The sequence below is a fragment of the Hyperolius riggenbachi genome, chromosome 12, assembly GCF_040937935.1.
Source record: "Hyperolius riggenbachi isolate aHypRig1 chromosome 12, aHypRig1.pri, whole genome shotgun sequence".
In the NCBI taxonomy this organism is placed as follows: Eukaryota; Metazoa; Chordata; class Amphibia; order Anura; family Hyperoliidae; genus Hyperolius; species Hyperolius riggenbachi.
In genome coordinates, this window is record NC_090657.1 from 30,435,504 (window position 1) to 30,456,343 (window position 20,840).

Consider the following 20,840-nt stretch of genomic DNA (forward strand, 5'->3'; position numbering starts at 1 on the left):
ATATGACGTGGTTCGGGTATTTACTTACCCGAACCACGTGACAGTTCGGCCAATCAGAGCGCGTTCGGGTCCGAACCACGTGACCCGTTCGGCCAATCACAGCGCTAGCCGAACGTTCGGGGAACGTTCGGCCATGCGCTCTTAGTTCGGCCATGTGGCCGAACGGTTTGGCCGAACACCATCAGGTGTTCGGCCGAACTCGAACATCACCCGAACAGGGTGATGTTCTGCAGAACCCGAACAGTGGCGAACACTGTTCGCCCAACACTACTGTCAGACCACCTCCAGGGATTGAACTCAGGTTTCTCAGTACTGCTGTCAGTACCCTTACCCCTGAACTATGAGTTTCTCCCAAGTGCTAAGCTGCTCATTCTAATATTTGACCAACCACTTACATCCTAAGAAAAATGCATAGGAATTGAAGATATAATATCAGAGCACTCATTGGTTCCCATCCAGGGATTGAACTCCAGTCACTCAGCACGGCTGTCCTTACCTCTGAGCATCTCCCACTTTTCATGGGTGGGGTATAAGAGATTAGAAGCTTATATATTGTAATTGTCTTATATGTGCGTGGTAACCACACGCCTTGATAAAGGGGGACCCTGCGTGGCCCCCGAAACAATTGTTGGAATACTGTGGAGACTGGCACAATAAAAGGTGTGCTTTAACCTGTGGTGTGCTGGTGAGAACTTTAGTCTACCAGTGACCAAAGCCACGCCACAATCTAAGTTCAGCAAGCTGTTGGTTCTTGGTTTTATTCTATGTGCATGTGGTACTTTTGTAGATTACACAACAAATCATGATTCAACATAAAGTACAGACATTAACCTCCCTAGAGGTTTGATTTTTTTCCACATTTTAGGATCTTAAAGCGGTGCAATTTTTTTGCATGCTTTTAGATGCTAAAATCAGGAAAAAAAATCACACCGCAGAGAGATCTGCGGCAGATTTAATCACCTCCCTGGGATCCAGCGTTGCAATTCTCCCTCCATCCTCCGGGTGGCGCTGTAACCCTGCAGTGAGATTGGCGTCTTTGTCATCATACCGACAGACATCGATTTCACCAGAGGGATGCAGAGCCTACGGAGACAGGAGGGAGTATGGCTGACGGCGCCTGGATCCCGGGGGAGGTGAGTTAAAACGCACGCTGCACTCTGCATAGTTCTCCCGGAGGCTACCATGAGTCAGGCTCGTGGTTACCGCATTTGGCTGCCTTTTTCCACCCTGAGCCTGACTCGGGGATACCGCCAGGGAGGTTAAAGTGTTTTCCTATGTTGTAGTGTAGGTAAAAGGCTCTGGCCCATATGCAATTAATTTTTTTATCCGAGTTATCTCCTAAAACTTTACTTTCATTTTCTCTTTAAACTAAATTCTCAGCATTTTACAATTAAAAAAGTGCACAAAAGTTGTTGAAAAGTACTATCAAATTTATTCAGAGTATTTTGTTGTTTGCTTGTGGCTTAAAAGGCATGTTATGATTGACAAGTTGTGTAAATATCACCTATTGCACATGTGCCTCTATCACTTGGGCTGGGTTCACATATGACAAAGCGTGAAAAAGTAGCATTTTCGGATGGCGCGTTTGCGATTTGCTATTGCGTTTTTACTGCATTTTTGCTGCGTTTTGCGTTTGCATTCTTTTATGCAGATGCGTTTTTCATGTGTTTTGCGTGTGTTTTAATGCGTTTGTGGTTCGCTAATGGAAAAAGGCATATGCGTTTTGTATGCGTTTTTTTAAGTTATGCAAATCACTAAGACAACAGGAAGTGGAAACACATCACAGATCTTTACTTTTTAATAAAAAACACATTAAAAAACGCATGAAAAAGCCATGCATAATCGTTACCATAGACTTTCATTATTTATTTATTGTATTTATAAAGCGCCAACATAATTATGTGAGTTTTGGCAACCAGCCTGCATATTATGCAACACTACAAGCGTCTGCAGAACGCTTACTGTAAATCGCAAGTGCAATGTTGGTACTTCTGCGTCCCATAGACTAGCATTGCTGCATAAAACGCAGCGTCCAGGGGCGTAGCAATAGGGGGTGCAGAGGTAGCAACCGCATCGGGGCCCTTGGGCCAGAGGGGCCCCGAAGGGCTCTCCCTCATCTACATTATTACCTCTCTATTGGTCCTGTGCTCATAATAATCATTTCTATAGATGCTGTGAATAGTAGTAATCACTAACAAACTGTTTCCCAGCCTCTTCTTGCACCTCTGACACTGTAGTTGCCATTGGCAGGTTTTGGCATGCCGTATCAATTGTTATGTATAGAGTGCTTGGGGGGCCCCATGTAAAACTTGCATCGGGGCCCACAGCTCCTTAGCTACGCCACTGGCAGCGTCTATGGATATTGAGTGTATAGTAGGCCCCTAGTTTTTGAACCTGGTAGCCCATTAAGTATAGGAATTATATGTGATGAGTTTACTATGTGTACAATGATTGAACTTTGAGCTGGCGGCAATATATGTGTGATCATATTGGTCTTTACTTTTTTTGCCTCTATGAGAGTATTATATTTTGCTTACCTGATCGTTACCCACTGGGAGGACTCAGGATACCTCACGATAATTACTGGAGGCTTTGTAGGGTACTATTATGGTCCAATATATAGGCGGAGGTTTTTTATCTATGATGGGATGGGCGATGTAGGCGCACTCCATGTTCGGCTTGGCACTCACTGATATAAGCTTATATTAGCTCGAATAATCTTTCTCTTACTGTATAAATAAATATTTTATATTTTTGCATTACTAAAATGGCAGTGTACTTTTTTCTGTACTAATAGTGTGCGACATATACTGGCTTGTGGTTTTTGTTAATGGTTTGGTTTTGCCAGTGTCTGCACCTATTTCTTGATATAAGACTGCAAATATAGCCATATCTGAAATGAATATGCTATTATAATTATTTGTAGTCTATTGTTACGCCCCTGCATCCACGTCATGTTCACATTACTTGTGGTTTGTATTCGCATTGCCACCCGTCTGCTCATCTGCCAAACTGTCCGCCGCTTGTCCCAAAATTGATGACCAGAAAACGCATGGGCTCCCTGTTGGGTTATAAAAACCATGAACCAATGAGCATTTGTCCTTGTGCAGCTGGATTCCCATTGGTCTTTTACAGACCAATAGGGTGCCCCATGCTTCTTCTGGTCCGCTATCCTCTGCAATGGTGCAAACAATGGCAGAAAAACCAAATCCACGGGTCTGGCACGCGGTATTTTATCAGGCATCAAAATTACCATTTATAGCCCCCAATCACGGCTTTTAATATTGCTGCCTATGTGGTTAAAATATTGAGATTAGGATCAGGCGGGAGTAGGCACACCTCCCAACTTTTTGCGATAAGAAAGAGGGACACTTAAAATGAACCAGAGACAAAGCACCCTCATGTATTTTACCATATATATCAGTGGGAACATTAGGGCTGATAACAAGCAAGCTGAGCAGTGAAGGATGAAACAGAGAGCAGGGTAGGTGTTTTCTCTAATGTCCCCACTGATATATATGGTAAAATACATGAGGGTGCTTCGTCTCTGGTTCACTTTAAAGGGACTCCGAGCAGTGCAGAAACTATGGAAAGATGCATATTATTTTAAAGCTCTCTTTCTCCTCTTTCCAATGATATATAAACCGCCGCCCTATGCCTGTCAGTTTCCGCTATTTTCGCGATTGAAATTGCCACGGCCGCGATTTCAATTGCGAAAATAGAGAAAACTAAAAGGTGTAGGGCGACGATTTAGGTGTCGCCAGAAAGAGGAGAAAGAGAGCTTTAAAATGATATCCATCTTTCCATAGTTACATTGTATTACAAATATAAATAAATACATGAATTATTTAGATCCATACATAATTACATACACTGTGTATAAAGCTGATATGGCAATATGTCCAGTAATTTGGTATATCAACAATAAAGTGCATTCAATTCAGTAAGCAAGTTTCACTTACCTGGAGTTTGACCAGCGGCCCCATAGTCGTCCTGTGCCCGCGGCATGCCAAACTTATCCTCCTCCGCCGCGGCTTACTTTCATTTTTGACGACCACTGCGCCTCCACGGCCCTTGGCACGTGCATGCTCTTACGCTTTAACATCAGCGAACGCATCCTGCGAAGGAGCAGTAAGCGAGAACCTCTTACTGCTAATGTGCTGGACACTTTTGCTGACGTCAACGCGTATGAAGGTGCGCGTGCCAAGGGCTGCACAGGCGTAGGCAAACGCAGGGGGGGGGATTACAGCTGCCCAGAATCCCCCCTCAGACCAGGGCCGGTGCAGTGTCTGAGGGTAGGCACAAGTCGAAACACGAGAATATTTGCAGGTATCCTGACCCCTTTCTTTCCCTGCTACAGTTGACTTTGGATGGAGCTGCATTGTGTGTATAGAGCATGGAGCAGCAGCGTGTGTGCAGAGCATTGAGCAGCTCTGGAGAACTTAAAAGAATCAGGTATAAGCACAGCCCTGTGCAATGCCAGCTGTCCTCATTATTATCTGTATCCAAACTGCTCCTGATCAATCCTATTGTTGATTGGGAGCAGATCAGACATTTAGAAAATAATTGACAGATCCTGTCAGTCAGATGGGAAATTGCATTATATGTACCCAGCATGATGTCCTACCATATTATTATACTGTATTGTGGGTGGCTGAGGGAGACCTTTAAGGAATACTGCCCTTGAAAATCCTGGGTTTGCCCCTGGGCGCAGTGGACCGCCGACTGACCAGTCCGCAGATATGAAAGTAAGCCACAGCGGGGGAACGGAGGATCGGTTCGGCATGCTTAGGACGGCTGCGGGAGGCTGGTCGAAGCCCCAGGGAAGGGAAACTCTTGCATTTTTTTCAGTTAAGGATCACTTTAAACCAGCACCTATTCAGTAGGAGACCTTGGGCAAGACTCCCTAACACTGCTACTGCCTATAGAGCGTGTCCTGCTAACTGCAGCTCTGGTGCTTTTAGTCTGCCAGGAAAAAAGCACAATATAAATGTTCTGTAGAAAAAGCGTATCAGCACACCGGTTTTCATTAAGTTCGCGCTCTTTTATTGAGCCATGCGTTACCAAAGAGGTATAAAGCCGACAATTGTTTCGGGGGCCGCACAGGGTCCCCCTTCTTCAAGGCGTATTTTTCTTTATAAATGTTCTGTGTCTGACTGTACTGGAAAACAATAGGAGACTCTTTTCTTTGCTACAAATATTCTATTTCTAAGAACATTAGTGGCAAAGAAAATAGTCTCCTATTGTTTTCCAGTTCAGGAAGAGTTAAAAAAAAACTTCAGCTATCAATGCAAATGAGCTTCTCTGAGCTATTCGACCCACTGGGTCAAATACAGTCTGGATTTCCGAAGCACTTAAAAGGAAACTGAAGAGAGAGGTATATGGAGGCTGCCATGTTTATTTCCTTTTAAGCAATACCAGTTGCCTGGCAGCCCTGTTGATCCTCTGCCTCTAATACTATTAGCCATAGCCCCTGAACAAGCATGCAGCAGATCAGGTGTTTCTGACTTTAAAGTCAGATCTGACAAGACTAGCTGCGTGCTTGTTTCTGGTGTTATTCAGATACTACTGCAGAGAAATAGCCCAGCAGGGCTGCCAGGCAACTGGTATTGATTAAAAGGAAATATATATGGCAGCCTCCGTATACCTCTTACTTCAGTTCCCCTTTAAACAGCGAAGAAACAGTGAGGGCCCATTTCCACTTGAGCCGCACGCGTCTACAAGACGCACGGCGGCACTTCCGGGTCTGCGGCTACGCAGACTAATTCCATCAGCCGTACCATGCACGGCTAAGGGATTCACAGCCTCCCGCACCATTTCGGATGACAATGGCGGCCGAATCGCTAGCACAAGCCATTCGGCCAGCAGCGCCATTGTACCCTATGTTCGGGTTCGCGAACGTTCGCCGAATATCGCCGCGATGTTCGGGTGTTCGCGCCGAACTCCGAACATAATGGAAGTCAATGGGGACCCGAACTTTCGTGCTTTGTAAAGCTTCCTTACATGCTACATACCCCAAATTAGCAGGGTATGTGCACCTTGGGAGTGGGTACAAGAGGAAAAAAATATTTGAAAAAGAGCTTATAGTTTTTGAAAAAATTGATTGTAAAGTTTCAAAGGAAAAACTGTCTTTTAAATGTGGAGAATGTCATGTTTCTTTGCACAGGTAACATGCTTTTTTTCGCCATGCAGTCATAAATGTAATACAGAGAAGAGGTTCCACGAAAAGGGACTGGTAACGCTAACCCAGCACCAGCAGCAGCACACGTGATGGAACAGGAGGAGGCGCAGGAGGAGAAGGCCACGCTTTGTGAGACACAACAACCCAGGCCTTGCATGAGGACAAGAAGCGTGCGGATAGCATGCTTTGTACCGCCATGCAGTCATAAATGTAATAAAGATAAGTGGTTCAATAAACAGGGACCACGCGGCAACGCTAACCCAGCAGCAGCAGACGTGATGGAACAGGAGGAGGCGCAGGAGGAGAAGGCCACGCTTTGTGAGACACAACAACCCAGGCCTTGCATGAGGACAAGAAGCGTGCGGATAGCATGCTTTGTACCGCCATGCAGTCATAAATGTAATAAAGATAAGTGGTTCAATAAACAGGGACCACGCGGCAACGCTAACCCAGCAGCAGCAGACGTGATGGAACAGGAGGAGGCGCAGGAGGAGAAGGCCACGCTTTGTGAGACACAACAACCCAGGCCTTGCATGAGGACAAGAAGAGTGCGGATAGCATGCTTTGTACCGCCATGCAGTCATAAATGTAATAAAGATAAGTGGTTCAATAAACAGGGACCACGCGGCAACGCTAACCCAGCAGCAGCAGACGTGATGGAACAGGAGGAGGCGCAGGAGGAGAAGGCCACGCTTTGTGAGACACAACAACCTAGGCCTTGCATGAGGACAAGAAGCATGCGGATAGCATGCTTTGTACCGCCATGCAGTCATAAATGTAATAAAGATAAGAGGTTCCATAAACAGGGACCGGCAACGCTAACCCAGCAGCAGCACACGTGATGGAACAGGAGCAGGCGCAGGAGGAGAAGGCCATGCTTTTTGAGACACAACAACCCAGGCCTTGCATGAGGACAAGAAGAGTGCGGATAGCATGCTTTGTACCGCCATGCAGTCATAAATGTAATAAAGATAAGTGGTTCAATAAACAGGGACCACGCGGCAACGCTAACCCAGCAGCAGCAGACGTGATGGAACAGGAGGAGGCGCAGGAGGAGAAGGCCACGCTTTGTGAGACACAACAACCTAGGCCTTGCATGAGGACAAGAAGCATGCGGATAGCATGCTTTGTACCGCCATGCAGTCATAAATGTAATAAAGATAAGAGGTTCCATAAACAGGGACCGGCAACGCTAACCCAGCAGCAGCAGACGTGATGGAACAGGAGCAGGCGCAGGAGGAGAAGGCCATGCTTTTTGAGACACAACAACCCAGGCCTTGCATGAGGACAAAAAGCGTGCGGATAGCATGCTTTGTACCGCCATGCAGTCATAAATGTAATAAAGATAAGTGGTTCAATAAACAGGGACCACGCGGCAACGCTAACCCAGCAGCAGCAGACGTGATGGAACAGGAGGAGGCGCAGGAGGAGAAGGCCACGCTTTGTGAGACACAACAACCCAGGCCTTGCATGAGGACAAGAAGTGTGCGGATAGCATGCTTTGTACCGCCATGCAGTCATAAATGTAATAAAGATAAGTGGTTCAATAAACAGGGACCACGCGGCAACGCTAACCCAGCAGCAGCAGACGTGATGGAACAGGAGGAGGCGCAGGAGGAGAAGGCCATGCTTTTTGAGACACAACAACCCAGGCCTTGCATGAGGACAAAAAGCGTGCGGATATAGCAGCAATGCTTTTTGCCGCCATGCAGTCATAAATGTAATACAGATGAGAGGTTCAATAAACAGGGACCGGAAACGCTACACCATCCCAGATGTTCATTGGTCATGTTACTTGGTTGGGGTCCTGGAGTGTTGCGTAGTCATTTCCAATCCAGGATTGATTCATTTTAATTTGAGTCAGACGGTCTGCATTTTCTGTGGAGAGGCGGATACGCCGATCTGTGACGATGCCTCCGGCAGCACTGAAACAGCGTTACGACATAACGCTGGCTGCCGGGCAAGCCAGCACCTCTATTGCGTACATTGCCAGTTCGTGCCAGGTGTCTAGCTTCGATACCCAATAGTTGAAGGGTGCAGATGGATTGTTCGACACAGCTACGTCATCTGACATGTAGTCCTTGACCATCTTCTCCAGGCGATCGGTGTTGGAGGTGGATCTGCACGCTTGCTGTTCAGTGGGCTGCTGCTGCATGGGTGTCAGAAAATTGTCCCACTCCAAGGACACTGCCGATACCATTCCCTTTTGGGCACTAGCTGCGGCTTGCGTTGTTTGCTGCCCTCCTGGTCGTCCTGGGTTTGCGGAAGTCAGTCTGTCGGCGTACAACTGGCTAGAGGAGGGGGAGGATGTCAATCTCCTCTCTAAAGTCTCCACAAGGGCCTGCTGGTATTCTTCCATTTTGACCTGTCTGACTCTTTCTTCAAGCAGTTTTGGAACATTGTGTTTGTACCGTGGATCCAGAAGGGTATAAACCCAGTAATTGGTGTTGTCCAGAATGCGCACAATGCGTGGGTCACGTTCAATGCAGTCTAGCATGAATTGAGCCATGTGTGCCAGAGTCCTACCAGAATCCTCATCATCCTCTTGTGAGCGTTGTGATAGTTGTTGTGATGCATAGTCGTCACCTTCCCCCTGGTCTGCTTCTGCTGACCATTCGCGCTGAATTGTGGAAGTCCAACGTGCACCGCTCTGGCCCTCGTCAGTGGTGGCATGAAATTCCTGCTCCAACTCCAGCTGTTCCTCCTCCTCTTCTTCGTCATAGCTGCTGGGGCCAGCGTTCCCTGAGGCGGATGGCCTGATGTTGGTACCATCACGCTGATCATTTTCTCCTTCAGATTCCCCCAGTTGCATCATGACAGCTGTTTCCTTGATTGTCAACATTGACCTCTTCAGTAAACACAGCAGTGGTATGGTAATGCTGACTGAAGAGTTGTCACTGCTCACAAGCAACGTGGATTGCTCAAAATTTTGGAGGACTTGGCAGAGGTCCAACATGTTGGCCCAATCGGATCCACAGAAGCTTGGCAGCTGTCCGGATGCGCCTCGGTACTGCGCCGTCATGTACTGGACCACTGCACTCTTCTGCTCACAAAAGCGGGCTAGCATGTGCAGCGTAGAATTCCAGCGCGTAGGGACATCACACAGCAAGCGATGGTGGGGGAGATTGAAGCACTCCTGCATCTTGGCGAGTGCCCCCGAAGCAGTACTGGAATTTCTACAATGTTTGGCCACTCGACGCACCTTCAACAGAAGATCGGCCACGCCTGGGTATGTCCTCAGGAACCGCTGAACTACTAGGTTCATCACGTGCGCCAGGCAAGGGATGTGTGTCAGCTTAGCCAACCTTAAAGCGTGAATGAGATTACTCCCATTATCACACACAACCATGCCCGGTTTCAGGTCCAGCGGTGCCAGCCACAAATCCGTCTGTTCCTTTATTCCCTTCCAAATTTCCTCCCCTGTGTGCTGCTTATCCCCAAGGCAGATCAGCTTCAGCAACGCTTGCTGACGCATGCCAACAGCTGTGCTGCACTGCTTCCACGATCCAACTGCTGCTGGGTTAGCGTTTCCGGATGAGGTACAGCTTTGAGATGCATTGGAGGAGAAGGAGTCAGAGAGGTAGGTGCTGCTGTTGTTATCCAGTGGGAGGGACGGCGGTGCAGCTGTTTGCGGCAACACCCGCGCCGTAGCAGGTGAGGAATCGCTGCCAGGCTCCACAAGGTTCACCCAGTGCGCGGTAAGGGAGATGTATCGACCCTGGCCGAACGCACTCGTCCAGGTGTGAGTGGTGAGGTGAACCTTGCAGGCAACGGCATTCTTCAAGCTTCGGGTTATTTTGCTGACTACGTGCTCATGCAACTCAGGCACTGCAGAGCGCGCAAAGTGGTAGCGGCTGGGAACCACGTAACGTGGGATGGCCACTGACATCATGCCCTTGAAGCTGTTTGTCTCCACCACTCGATATGGCAGCATTTCGCAGGCCAGAAGCTTGGCTATGCTGGCTGTTACTGCCACGGCCCGGGGGTCATTTGCTGGCAATTTCCTCTTGCGCTCAAACATCTCCGACACAGACATCTGAACCGTAGCGCTGCACACGGAAGGGCTGTTGGTTGTTGTTTAATGAACACTGGGAGACCTCAAGAGCACTACTCCGGAAAGTGACAGTGTCAGCGTCGTCTGATGTTTGTGAATGTTGTGAACCACGCAATGGCTGGGCTACTGCTGCTGCTGAGGCGGGTCTGGTGGTGAGTCTGGTGAACCCAAGGGAGGCAGTGTTGCTGGTACCCTGTCCTGCCGCGTTTGCCCACAGAGTGGGATGTTTGGATAGCATGTGGCGGCTCATGCTGGTGGTGGAGAGGTTGTTAATACTTTTCCCCCTGCTCAGGCGGGTCTTGCACACCTTGCAAATCGCCATGGTAACATCCTCAGTGCAGTCTTCAAAGAAAGCCCAGACTTTGGAGCACCTGCCTTGCTGGCGATTTCTGTTTGCTCCTCTTTTGCCTCTCACTTGAACTTCCACGCTTGTGGTGCCTGAAATTGCGCGCCGCCTACCTTGTGGCACAAGGCGAACTCGTGCAGCAGTGGGTTCTTCAACAGACTCATCTGTGCTGCTGCTACGACGGCGATGTTCTCGTTCACAAACAAAATCTGGGTCTCTGTCCACATTGTCCATACCCTCCTCTTCCATCTCCTGAAACTCGTCATATGTCATTGTGGGGGCCGCCGCCGTGGAGTAGAGCTCCCCAGAACAACCTCTGCGCAGCTCACTCCAACGTCGTCTTCCAGATCTTGTCGGCCGACCTCCTGCAATTGCAACCCCTCCTGCCCAACTTGCTCTGGGATTTGGGTTTCCGAGTCCTCCTCGGACTCGCCTTGTATTTCAGTGCGCGGTGCATTTCCCACAGTTAATGGTTGTGAATCCAGGCACAACATTTCTGGCTGTTCCTCCATTGACCTTTGAAAGGTGGAAGTTTGTTGGGCTGGGAATAGCTCCTGCGAATACCCCATTGTGTCCTGAGGTAATTCATCGGACTGGTTATCTGGCAGTTGTGTGCGTGGTGTCGCTGCCGGTTGTGTCAGCTTTGTGCCCACTGGCTCCTTGTAACTGGCTGAGGACTCGGACCTCGTGCGTGATGTGCTGGTGCTGCTTAACCCACTGCTGGACGCTTGAGAGGTCATCCAAGTAATTATCTGGTCCTGTTCTTTTGGATTTGTGAGGGTTGTTGTCCTGGACAACATGGGCGGTATTGAGTGGGTTTTCTTGGGTGCTCCCCTGTGGCCTGTACGTGAACCGTCAGGGGAAACACCTCTTCCCTTGCCCCTCCCTCTTTCACCGGATTTCTTCCTCATTTCACTTATCCTTACAGTACACGCTGACTGGCAGCAGTACAGTGGCAGTACAGAAATGCTATACAGTACCACTATTCCCAGCAGCGACACAGAGCACAATGCTATACAGTGGCGGGTGAGCGGTGTACCACTATTCCCAGCAGCGACACAGAGCACAATGCTATACAGTGGCGGGTGAGCGGTGTACCACTATTCCCAGCAGCGACACAGAGCACAATGCTATACAGTGGCGGGTGAGCGGTGTACTACTATTCCCAGCAGACACAGAGTGGCAGTAAACAGAATGCTATATAGTGTGGCTGAGCGAGGTACACAGAGTGGCAGTAAACAGAATGCTATATAGTGTGGCTGAGCGAGCGGTGTACTACTATTCCCAGCAGACACAGAACAGTAAACAGAATGCTATATAGTGTGGCTGAGCGAGGTACACAGAGTGGCAGTAAACAGAATGCTATATAGTGTGGCTGAGCGAGCGGTGTACTACTATTCCCAGCAGACACAGAACAGTAAACAGAATGCTATATAGTGTGGCTGAGCGAGGTACACAGAGTGGCAGTAAACAGAATGCTATATAGTGTGGCTGAGCGAGCGGTGTACTACTATTCCCAGCAGACACAGAACAGTAAACAGAATGCTATATAGTGTGGCTGAGCGAGCGGTGTACTACTATTCCCAGCAGACACAGAACAGTAAACAGAATGCTATATAGTGTGGCTGAGCGGTGTACCACTATTCCCAGCAGCGACACAGAGCACAATGCTATACAGTGGCGGGTGAGCGGTGTACCACTATTCCCAGCAGCGACACAGAGCACAATGCTATACAGTGGCGGGTGAGCGGTGTACCACTATTCCCAGCAGCGACACAGAGCACAATGCTATACAGTGGCGGGTGAGCGGTGTACCACTATTCCCAGCAGCGACACAGAGCACAATGCTATACAGTGGCGGGTGAGCGGTGTACCACTATTCCCAGCAGCGACACAGAGCACAATGCTATACAGTGGCGGGTGAGCGGTGTACTACTATTCCCAGCAGACACAGAGTGGCAGTAAACAGAATGCTATATAGTGTGGCTGAGCGAGGTACACAGAGTGGCAGTAAACAGAATGCTATATAGTGTGGCTGAGCGAGCGGTGTACTACTATTCCCAGCAGCGACACAATGACTGGGGGGACCCTGGCTAGCGTGGCTGGAGCGCGAACTACCCTGCCTGCCTACCCAAAGCTAAACCCACAGACAAATGGCGGAAATATGACGTGGTTCGGGTATTTATTTACCCGAACCACGTGACAGTTCGGCCAATCAGAGCGCGTTCGGGTCCGAACCACGTGACCCGTTCGGCCAATCACAGCGCTAGCCGAACGTTCGGGGAACGTTCGGCCATGCGCTCTTAGTTCGGCCATGTGGCCGAACGGTTTGGCCGAACACCATTAGGTGTTCGGCCGAACTCGAACATCACCCGAACAGGGTGATGTTCTGCAGAACCCGAACAGTGGCGAACACTGTTCGCCCAACACTACCCTATAGCAGACTTTCCCAGTGCGACTTGCCTGCGGGGAAACTCTGCGGATTCGGCGCGGCGCCAGTGGAAATGGGCCCTGAGAGACAGCTTGAGATAAGGCTTTACTGCAGGAGCGTTTAAAGGGTCATTATTTTTTGCTTTATTTTATAGCTTAAAAAACAGAGTGTGGTTTTAAAACTGCAACTTTGTCATGCAGTCTGATGCAATGTAATTTACAAAAGCTACATAACTAAAAATGAAAATATGAGACTATTTTCTTTGCTGCTAATGTTCTATTCCTTATCCGTACTACACATACAATTCATTATCACATAAGGGTATTTTCGCTTCAGGTCCGCTTTCACTGTAAGCTGTCGAGGCAACAAGTATATTATTGTGATAGAGTTATAAAAAAATATGCACAAAAATATGATGTCAGTACTTCTTTCAAAGAAATCCTGAAAATGGCCTATAAACATACCAGAGCAAGAATAACTGCCATGTAAACTGCAAAAACTTTTTTAGTATATTTAACCCTCCTGGCGGTCTAATAAATTCCGCCAGGAGGCAGCGCAGCAGTTTTTTTTTTTAAAATCATGTAGCGAGCCCAAGCGGCATCCCCCCACCCGCTTCGATCGCCTTCGGCGATCTCTGATCAGGAAATCCCGTTTAAAGAACGGGATTTCCTGGAGGGCTTCCCCCATGGCGACGAGGCGGGATGACATTACCGACGTCAGCGACGTCATTGGGAGTCCCGATCCACCCCTCAGCGCTGCCTGTAACTGATTGGCCAGGCAGCGCATGGGGTCGGGGGGGGGGGGGGGGGGGGGGCGGCGCGGCGGATAGCGGCGATCGAGCGCGGGGCGGCGGCGATCGGTGTGCTGACGCAGCTAACAAAGTGCTAGCTGCGTGCAGCAAAAAAAAAAAAATTAAGCAAATCGGCCCAGAAGGGCCTGAGAAAACCTCCTGCGCGGCTTTCCCTGAACTTCATTCGGGGTTACCGCCAGAAAGGTTAAAGTGAACCTCCAGTCTAAAAATCAACTCAGAAGCACTGAAAAGGCTTGGTGTTTCTTTAACAGTTTCACAGCATCAGAACTTTGTTTTTCTTACCTAAGCCTCGTTTTTAGCTGAACAGAAGCTAAGCTCCGCCCCATCAAAAAAATACATTTTCCCCTGATGCTGTACAAAGCATGAAGAGATTTCATATGTTTTTGTTCTCATAGCCTAGCAACTGGGAGGGGTGATCAGGATACAGTACAGTTGAAACTGTGTCTCATGCTCCCTGTCACCTCCTTTCAACCAAAAAGATGGCTGCCCTCATGAAATCACAACATTTGCCTGTTCTTTTAAAACAGGGTGGGTAAGAGATTATATTAGCTATTATATTAGCTATCTATGTTAATTAACATAACTAATATAACTTAATGACAGTATGTTTGTTTAGGCTGAAGTTCCTCTTTAATGTTCATTGAAGAAAAGTTTAGTACTCTGCTGCTTGATACTGAAAAAGCTGCAATAAGATTCATTAGAAAGGAATGGCAGCGCTTCCAAACAGACGCTGCACCTGAGTTGACTACCTGCACAAGTATGCAGAGCTCGAATAACGGGCAGATTACACACCTTGCATTCAAAACAGGTACAGTAAAAGGAGGGCGTTAGCTTCAGCATAAGTTGTGCACAAATGATCCCTAATAGACTCTCCCACGACGATGACAGGCCACCACGGGAGAGACCTAACCACTAGTCTAACAGTGAAGTATGCCAAATAGTGAAGCATATTCAAACTGTGAAAAATATTTAATCAAAGGTTAAAAACCTAAAAACTAGTCATACAGTGAAGCATGTTCAACAGTGAACCATAGCTAATCTAAAGTTAAAAACATAATCCTAAGGCCCGGTTCACACTTGCGGTGGCCCTCCGGAATCGCCGTGCCGGAGCCGCACCGCTTGCAGAACGGACGGAACGGACGCACGGCATAGCAATGAAAGCCTATGCGTCCGTTCACATGCGTCCGTTCTGCCGAACCGGAGCCGGACCGGATCCAGGCCGGATCCGGACTCCGTTCCAACATGCGCTATTTTTTCATCCGGCTCCTCCGGCAGCCGTATCCGGGGCGGAGCCGGACTGCACCATCCGGCCAATACAAACCAATGGGAACCGGAGAGCGCACAACACACTGGCTGAGAAATCTGGATGTTCTACCCCACTTCCTATGGGGATTGTTGCGGCGATATTGGATGGGGACACATGGGCAAGCATTTTGGAGTGGAGCAGCACAGCTGGATCCGGATCCGGAGATGTTGGCAGCATGTCGCAGGTGGAGGTGAGTGCTAAACAGCAGAGGGCCTGATTCCACAGGTCCCCCTTCTGCTGACCTCCCAGACCCCAACATTTTTTTTGTTTTTAACGTTACTTTTGCCAAACGGATCCGGATCGCATCCTGATGGACACCTGATGCAACCTGACCGGATCCGGATCGGATCCGGATCAGAACCGTACGGTTCCGATCCGGATCCAGTCCGGATCCGGTCAGGTCATCCGGTCCGTTTGGCAAACAACCGCAAGTGTGAACGGGGCCTTACCTGGTGCTGCTAGCCATGAATGGTATACACATTAGTTCAAAAGACAGCAAGCAATCGGCAGCGCTCATAGGCTGCAAGTGAAGTGAAAGCTCCAGAGATGTGCACAGCCCCCCTGAGCCTAATTACACACCTTGAATACAAATCAAATGCAAATTATGTGCTGAACGCTAATCTAAATTCTAAAATTTGAATGCAAGCTGATGCCCATGGAGGCAGCTAGCCTGAAGTATACTTAAAATGTAAAATATGTGCAAACATATACAAATAAGAAGTACATTTTTTCCAGAGTAAAATGAGCCATACATTACTTTTCTCCTATGTTGCTGTCACAGTAGGTAGTAGAAATCTGACAGAAGTGACAGGTTTTGGACTAGTTTATCTCTTCATAGGGGATTCTCGGCAAGGCTTTTATTCTTAATAAAGATATTCCCTAAAAAGGATTTAAACAATAATGCTGGCCAGCTTCCCTGCTCGCTGCACCGTTTTTTGGCAGTTGGACAGAGCAACTGCCATTCACTAAGTGCTTTTGAAAATAAATATATCCCTGAAAATCCCCTATAAAGAAATGAACTAGTCCAAAACTTGTCACTTCTGTCAGATTTCTACAACCTACTGTGACAGCAAGATAGGAGACAAGTAATTTATGGCTCATTTTACTCTGGAAAAAGCATACTTATTTGTTTGTTTGCCCATATTTTAAATTTTACAATTTTTCGCCATAGTGCCCCTTTAAATGACTGAATTTTTTACTGGTTGTGACAGATACTTAATAACAACCTGTCATTAGGTATCTGTCAGGACCAGTGAGCAACTGTAGCAATAGCGTCCTGCGCAGGAGCAACAGTTGCTCAGTCCAGCTGCCAAAATAGTGTCCAAATGAGTAGGGTGGCTGGCCGCCATCTTTGCATAGATCTTTTCCAGGGATTTTTTATTAAAAATAAGGAAATACTGTTAATTCCCCATGAGGAGATGGTCTAATTCAAAACCTGTCAGGTCTGTCATACTTTTGCTGCCAACTGTAAGTGACAGCAGCATAGAAGAAAAGTAATTGATAGTGCATTTTTACTGTGGCAGAAATGTACTTCTTATAACTGTGTACACATCTATTTTAAATTTATTTGTATATGTTTGCACATATTTTACATTTTACAGTTTTTCGCTGTAGTGCCCCTTTAAGTGTTTGTACAGCAGAAAGGTATGGCTATTAGGCTTCATATATGACCCCAGCTATTTGCACTGGCTTATGCTCCTTCCTCCTGGCTTCTCCAGGTTTTCCTTTGCTCCTTTCCTTTTCCTTCGCTGCACTTTAATCATTCTGCGAGTCTCATTCACCATCCACACACTCTCCCCCCTGTCTTCTGGCAGTGGGACTAGAGATAGGAGTGGCTTGCAGCCAGTATAAAGTCCACATCTATCTGCACCGTGCAGTCAACTCTCAGTCCCCCTCATTCTTGCTATGGAGAGCGACGGAGCTAAGGCTGGATCATTTCATGTCCCCCTTTGCTGAGTGACTTCTGTATTAGTCTGCCAGCTGCTGCTCCATCCACAGACACATCCTCTCATCCAGCTCTCACCTTACTGGCCAGCCACACACAATGCCTGGGCACTGCCACTTTGCCTTAATCCTCATCTCTCTGGCATCTCTGGGAGTTGCAGATGATGCCATACAGTGCCCTCCTTGCTCGCAGGAGAAGCTTGTCCGCTGTCTGGACCCACCTGGGTGCCTGGAGCTGGTGAGAGAACCCGGTTGCGGTTGCTGTGCCACCTGCGCCCTCCAGAAAGGGATGCCATGTGGGGTCTACACTGCCCGCTGCGGCTCCGGGCTGCGCTGCTATCCCACCAAGGGTGCCGAAAAGCCCCTGCAGACCCTGATGCACGGGCAGGGGGTCTGCGCTGACATCGGGGAGATAGAAGCCATTCAGGGGACTTTCCAGACCGCAGGTGAGAAACAAACAAAACAAACAAAACAAAAAATGCAAAAAAGAAAAAAAAATAATCCAAAAAAAAAAAAGATCAAAACCACAACTCATCAGCAACTTTTACTTAAACAGGTTTCTTGCAATCTCTTTCTAGCATTGTGTTTTGAGGGATTTTCAATTGTGTCTCTCCAACTTCAAAGGCAGGAAATGCCTGAAGGATATTCCTATACCACCGAATCAGTTCTTAACTATTGTAGCACCAGCATGCCTTGCTCTCATTGTATAGACCTATTTTATGTGCAGTGCTTGCTCACAGTGCCTTCACTAGGTAGCCATAATCTGCCTTTGTAAGGGTTAATCCTAGAAAAGTATTATTATTTTTTTGTTTCCTTTTTTTTTTTTTTGCCAGCTCATTAGCTTTGCGCCACATCTGCATATATAGTTAAGAGGACGGAATGACGAGAGTTCTGCAGTGTTAGGAAAAAAAGAGTGAGTTAAGAAGCAAAGTTAATTGACCACATTATAATGCTCAGGTGGTTTTTTTTTTAGTGCCATGGCAGCCAGGAGGCAAGTGAGGTTGATGTGGTGATTGGCAGCTCAGATTAAAACATTTACAGCTTTTATAAACAGGCAGGCTATTATGTTTGATTTCTGGACAGAATCTAACGGCAGGTGCAGGGCTGTTTTTAGGCATAGGCAAGTAAGCCATTTGCCTAGAACTCCCCTGGTTGAAGGGGGCTCTTTCTAAAGGACTACGGCAAACACGCGTTTCTGAAGACGATGGGGATGCATGGAACTGGGATATGTAGTACAAATGGGATTAAACTGTAGTACTAGACAAGCACTAATACCTCGACTACCCTAACTGGTGTAGGAATTTGTTAAAACCAGCTGTTAAGGAGCTGAAAAAGGGCAATATTGTTTTAGATATCTTATTTGTTTATTGGTCCAGCCTCTCTGGATTCTTAGAAAAATTATTCAGTAAAGAAAAATGAACAGAAAAATGTATCAAATGCCGGTTGTGGAAGCGTTTGAAACATGATTCCGCACTCTTCTGTTTTCTATACCTGAACTTGCCTTCAGAAAAATAGGTAATTTACTGTGCAGAAGTATAGCATGAAACACACATTATGTTGAGATTGTATAGTGCCCTAGTGGGATGTATAGAATGGGGGAGATGGTGTATGTTTTGCCCAGGGCTCCAATCTGTCTGGAACTCTGACGGTCATAACACCTTTTCTGAAGGTCCCCATTTATTAATGTATCTTATTGGTTAAGTTGGAACTTTGTGCAGAGAGCTAAATGCACATTGCATTGTATGTGAAATGTTGGGGGTGCCAAAGATTTCTGTAAGCCACATAGATGAACACATTGCTGCCATGCAGCACAACCAGCAAGCTGACCTGACATTTCTACTGCTGGGCACTCCAGGAAACACAGATAGGTCAGAGTACGCTAACTGAATTGTGTAGAGAAGCAGAACACTGATGACATCATCAATGAGGCCTCAATCCTTGTAAGGAAGTGCTTAGTGTAATATTTACAGTACTGCTCTATGTCTCTCTGTCTCTCCCAGTCTAAGGGCTGCTGTTCAGGGGTTTAGAGGAGAAATAATCAGCCAAGTGTAAACATAATATCTGGAAAAGGTGATATATTGCACCTTTGTTGAAAAATTGGTATGATATATCAGTGTTACAGGAGTCATTTTGTAATTTAAAGAAGTTCAGGATCTATTAAAGGTCAACTTTTTCCAAAAATTGAGAAAACTGAAAATGCATACCTATAAACATTGTACATTTCTCTCAGACTAAACGACACTATAAATTACTTTTTTCCTATGTTGCTGTCACTTACAGAAGCAAGTGAAAATCTGACAGATATGTCAGGTTGTGGACAAGTCCATCTCCTAATGAGGTATTCTCAGTTATTTCTTTATTTAAATAAGCACTTACTGAACTACAGTTGCTCAGTCCAACTGCCACGATAATGCGCAAACAAGTAAGGAGTTAGGATGACATCTTTGTATAGATCATTTCCAGGTAGTGTTTTCGTAAATAAAAGTAATACTGAGTGAGAATCTCCCATGAGGAGATGGACTAGTCCTAAACCTATCAGATTTGTCAAATTTTTACTACCTACTGTAAGTGACAGCAACATACGAAAAAAAAATCACTAATAATGCATTTTACTCTTTTACTTTGTTTAAATGTACACTGTATATGTATGTATATTGAATTATAATGTGTTTGCCATAGAGGTCCGTTAAAGAGAAACCGTGACCAAGGATTGCACTTCATCCCAATCAGTAGCTGATATACCCCCTTTCCCATGAGAATCATTTTCCTTTTCTCAAACGGATCATCAGGGGGCTCTGTATGGCTGATATTGTGGTGAAACCCCTCCCACAGTGTGATGTCAGGACCATGGTGCTGAAATCACACTGGGGGAGCCTTGTTGCATTGTGGGAAATAACAGCTGTTTCCAACTGCCAAAAAAGCAAGCAGCATCTACTTCAACTGACATCACCTGCCAGCAGTAAAAATGTCACTACATGATAAATGTCAGAATGTAAATCAGGGAGAGGAAATATTTTACAATGGTCAAACACTGACTAAATCATTTATATATAGTTATTGTAAAAAATTAAGCAATTTTGTTCATTACGTTATTTTCACCGGAGTTCCTCTTTAAGTATAAGTACCACCTTGTTATATCAGCTAGTACAATTAATCATTGAATACTTTTTTTCCTTGCTTTTAATTTAATATGCTTTAATTATTATTTAACATGCTTTGATGTATTGCTGAAAGCAGCATTTTTGCTATTGAAAGTGTTGTGTAATCCTTAAAGGACCTCTGTCATGAAAATTTTAAAATTTAAGATACATGTAAACACATACAAATAAGAAGTATGTTTCTTCCAGAGTAAAATGAGCCATAAATTACTTTTCTCCTATGTTGCTGGCATTTACAATAAGTAGTAGAAATCTGACATTACCGACAGATTTTGGACTAGCCAATATTCTCACAGGGGGTTCTCATGGTTTTCTTTATTTTTAAAAGCACCTAGTGAATGGCAGTTGCTCCATCCAACTTCCAAAGAGGTGTACGGTGAGCAAGGAGGCTGGCCAGCATTATTGTATAAATCGTTTTCAGGGAATGTCTTTATAAAGAATAAAGGCCGGGCTGAGATTCCCCCATGAAGAGATGGACTAGCCAAAAATCTGTTGGTAATGTCAGATTTCTACTACCTGCTGTAAGTGACAGCAACATAGGAGAAAAGTAATTTATGGCTCATTTTACTCTGGAAGAAATGTACTTCTTATTTGTATATGTTTTAAATT

General features: G+C 46.5%; 2 protein-coding genes across 4 annotated transcripts in view; one reads left to right on the top strand and one right to left on the bottom strand.

Moving 5' to 3' along the window:
• The window catches only part of LOC137542021 (uncharacterized), a 217,345-nt gene that overhangs the window by 170,794 nt on the left and 25,711 nt on the right, over positions 1–20,840 (bottom strand). The gene's annotated exons all lie outside the window — the stretch shown is intronic.
• IGFBP4 (insulin like growth factor binding protein 4) overlaps positions 17,014–20,840 on the top strand; it is a 116,043-nt gene continuing 112,216 nt past the window's right edge. For both annotated transcript variants that reach the window (XM_068263612.1, XM_068263613.1), the window contains exon 1: positions 17,014–17,519. In XM_068263612.1, the coding sequence (XP_068119713.1) occupies positions 17,174–17,519 (346 nt within the window). In that variant the 5' untranslated portion in view covers positions 17,014–17,173. The remainder of the gene's footprint in view (positions 17,520–20,840) is intronic.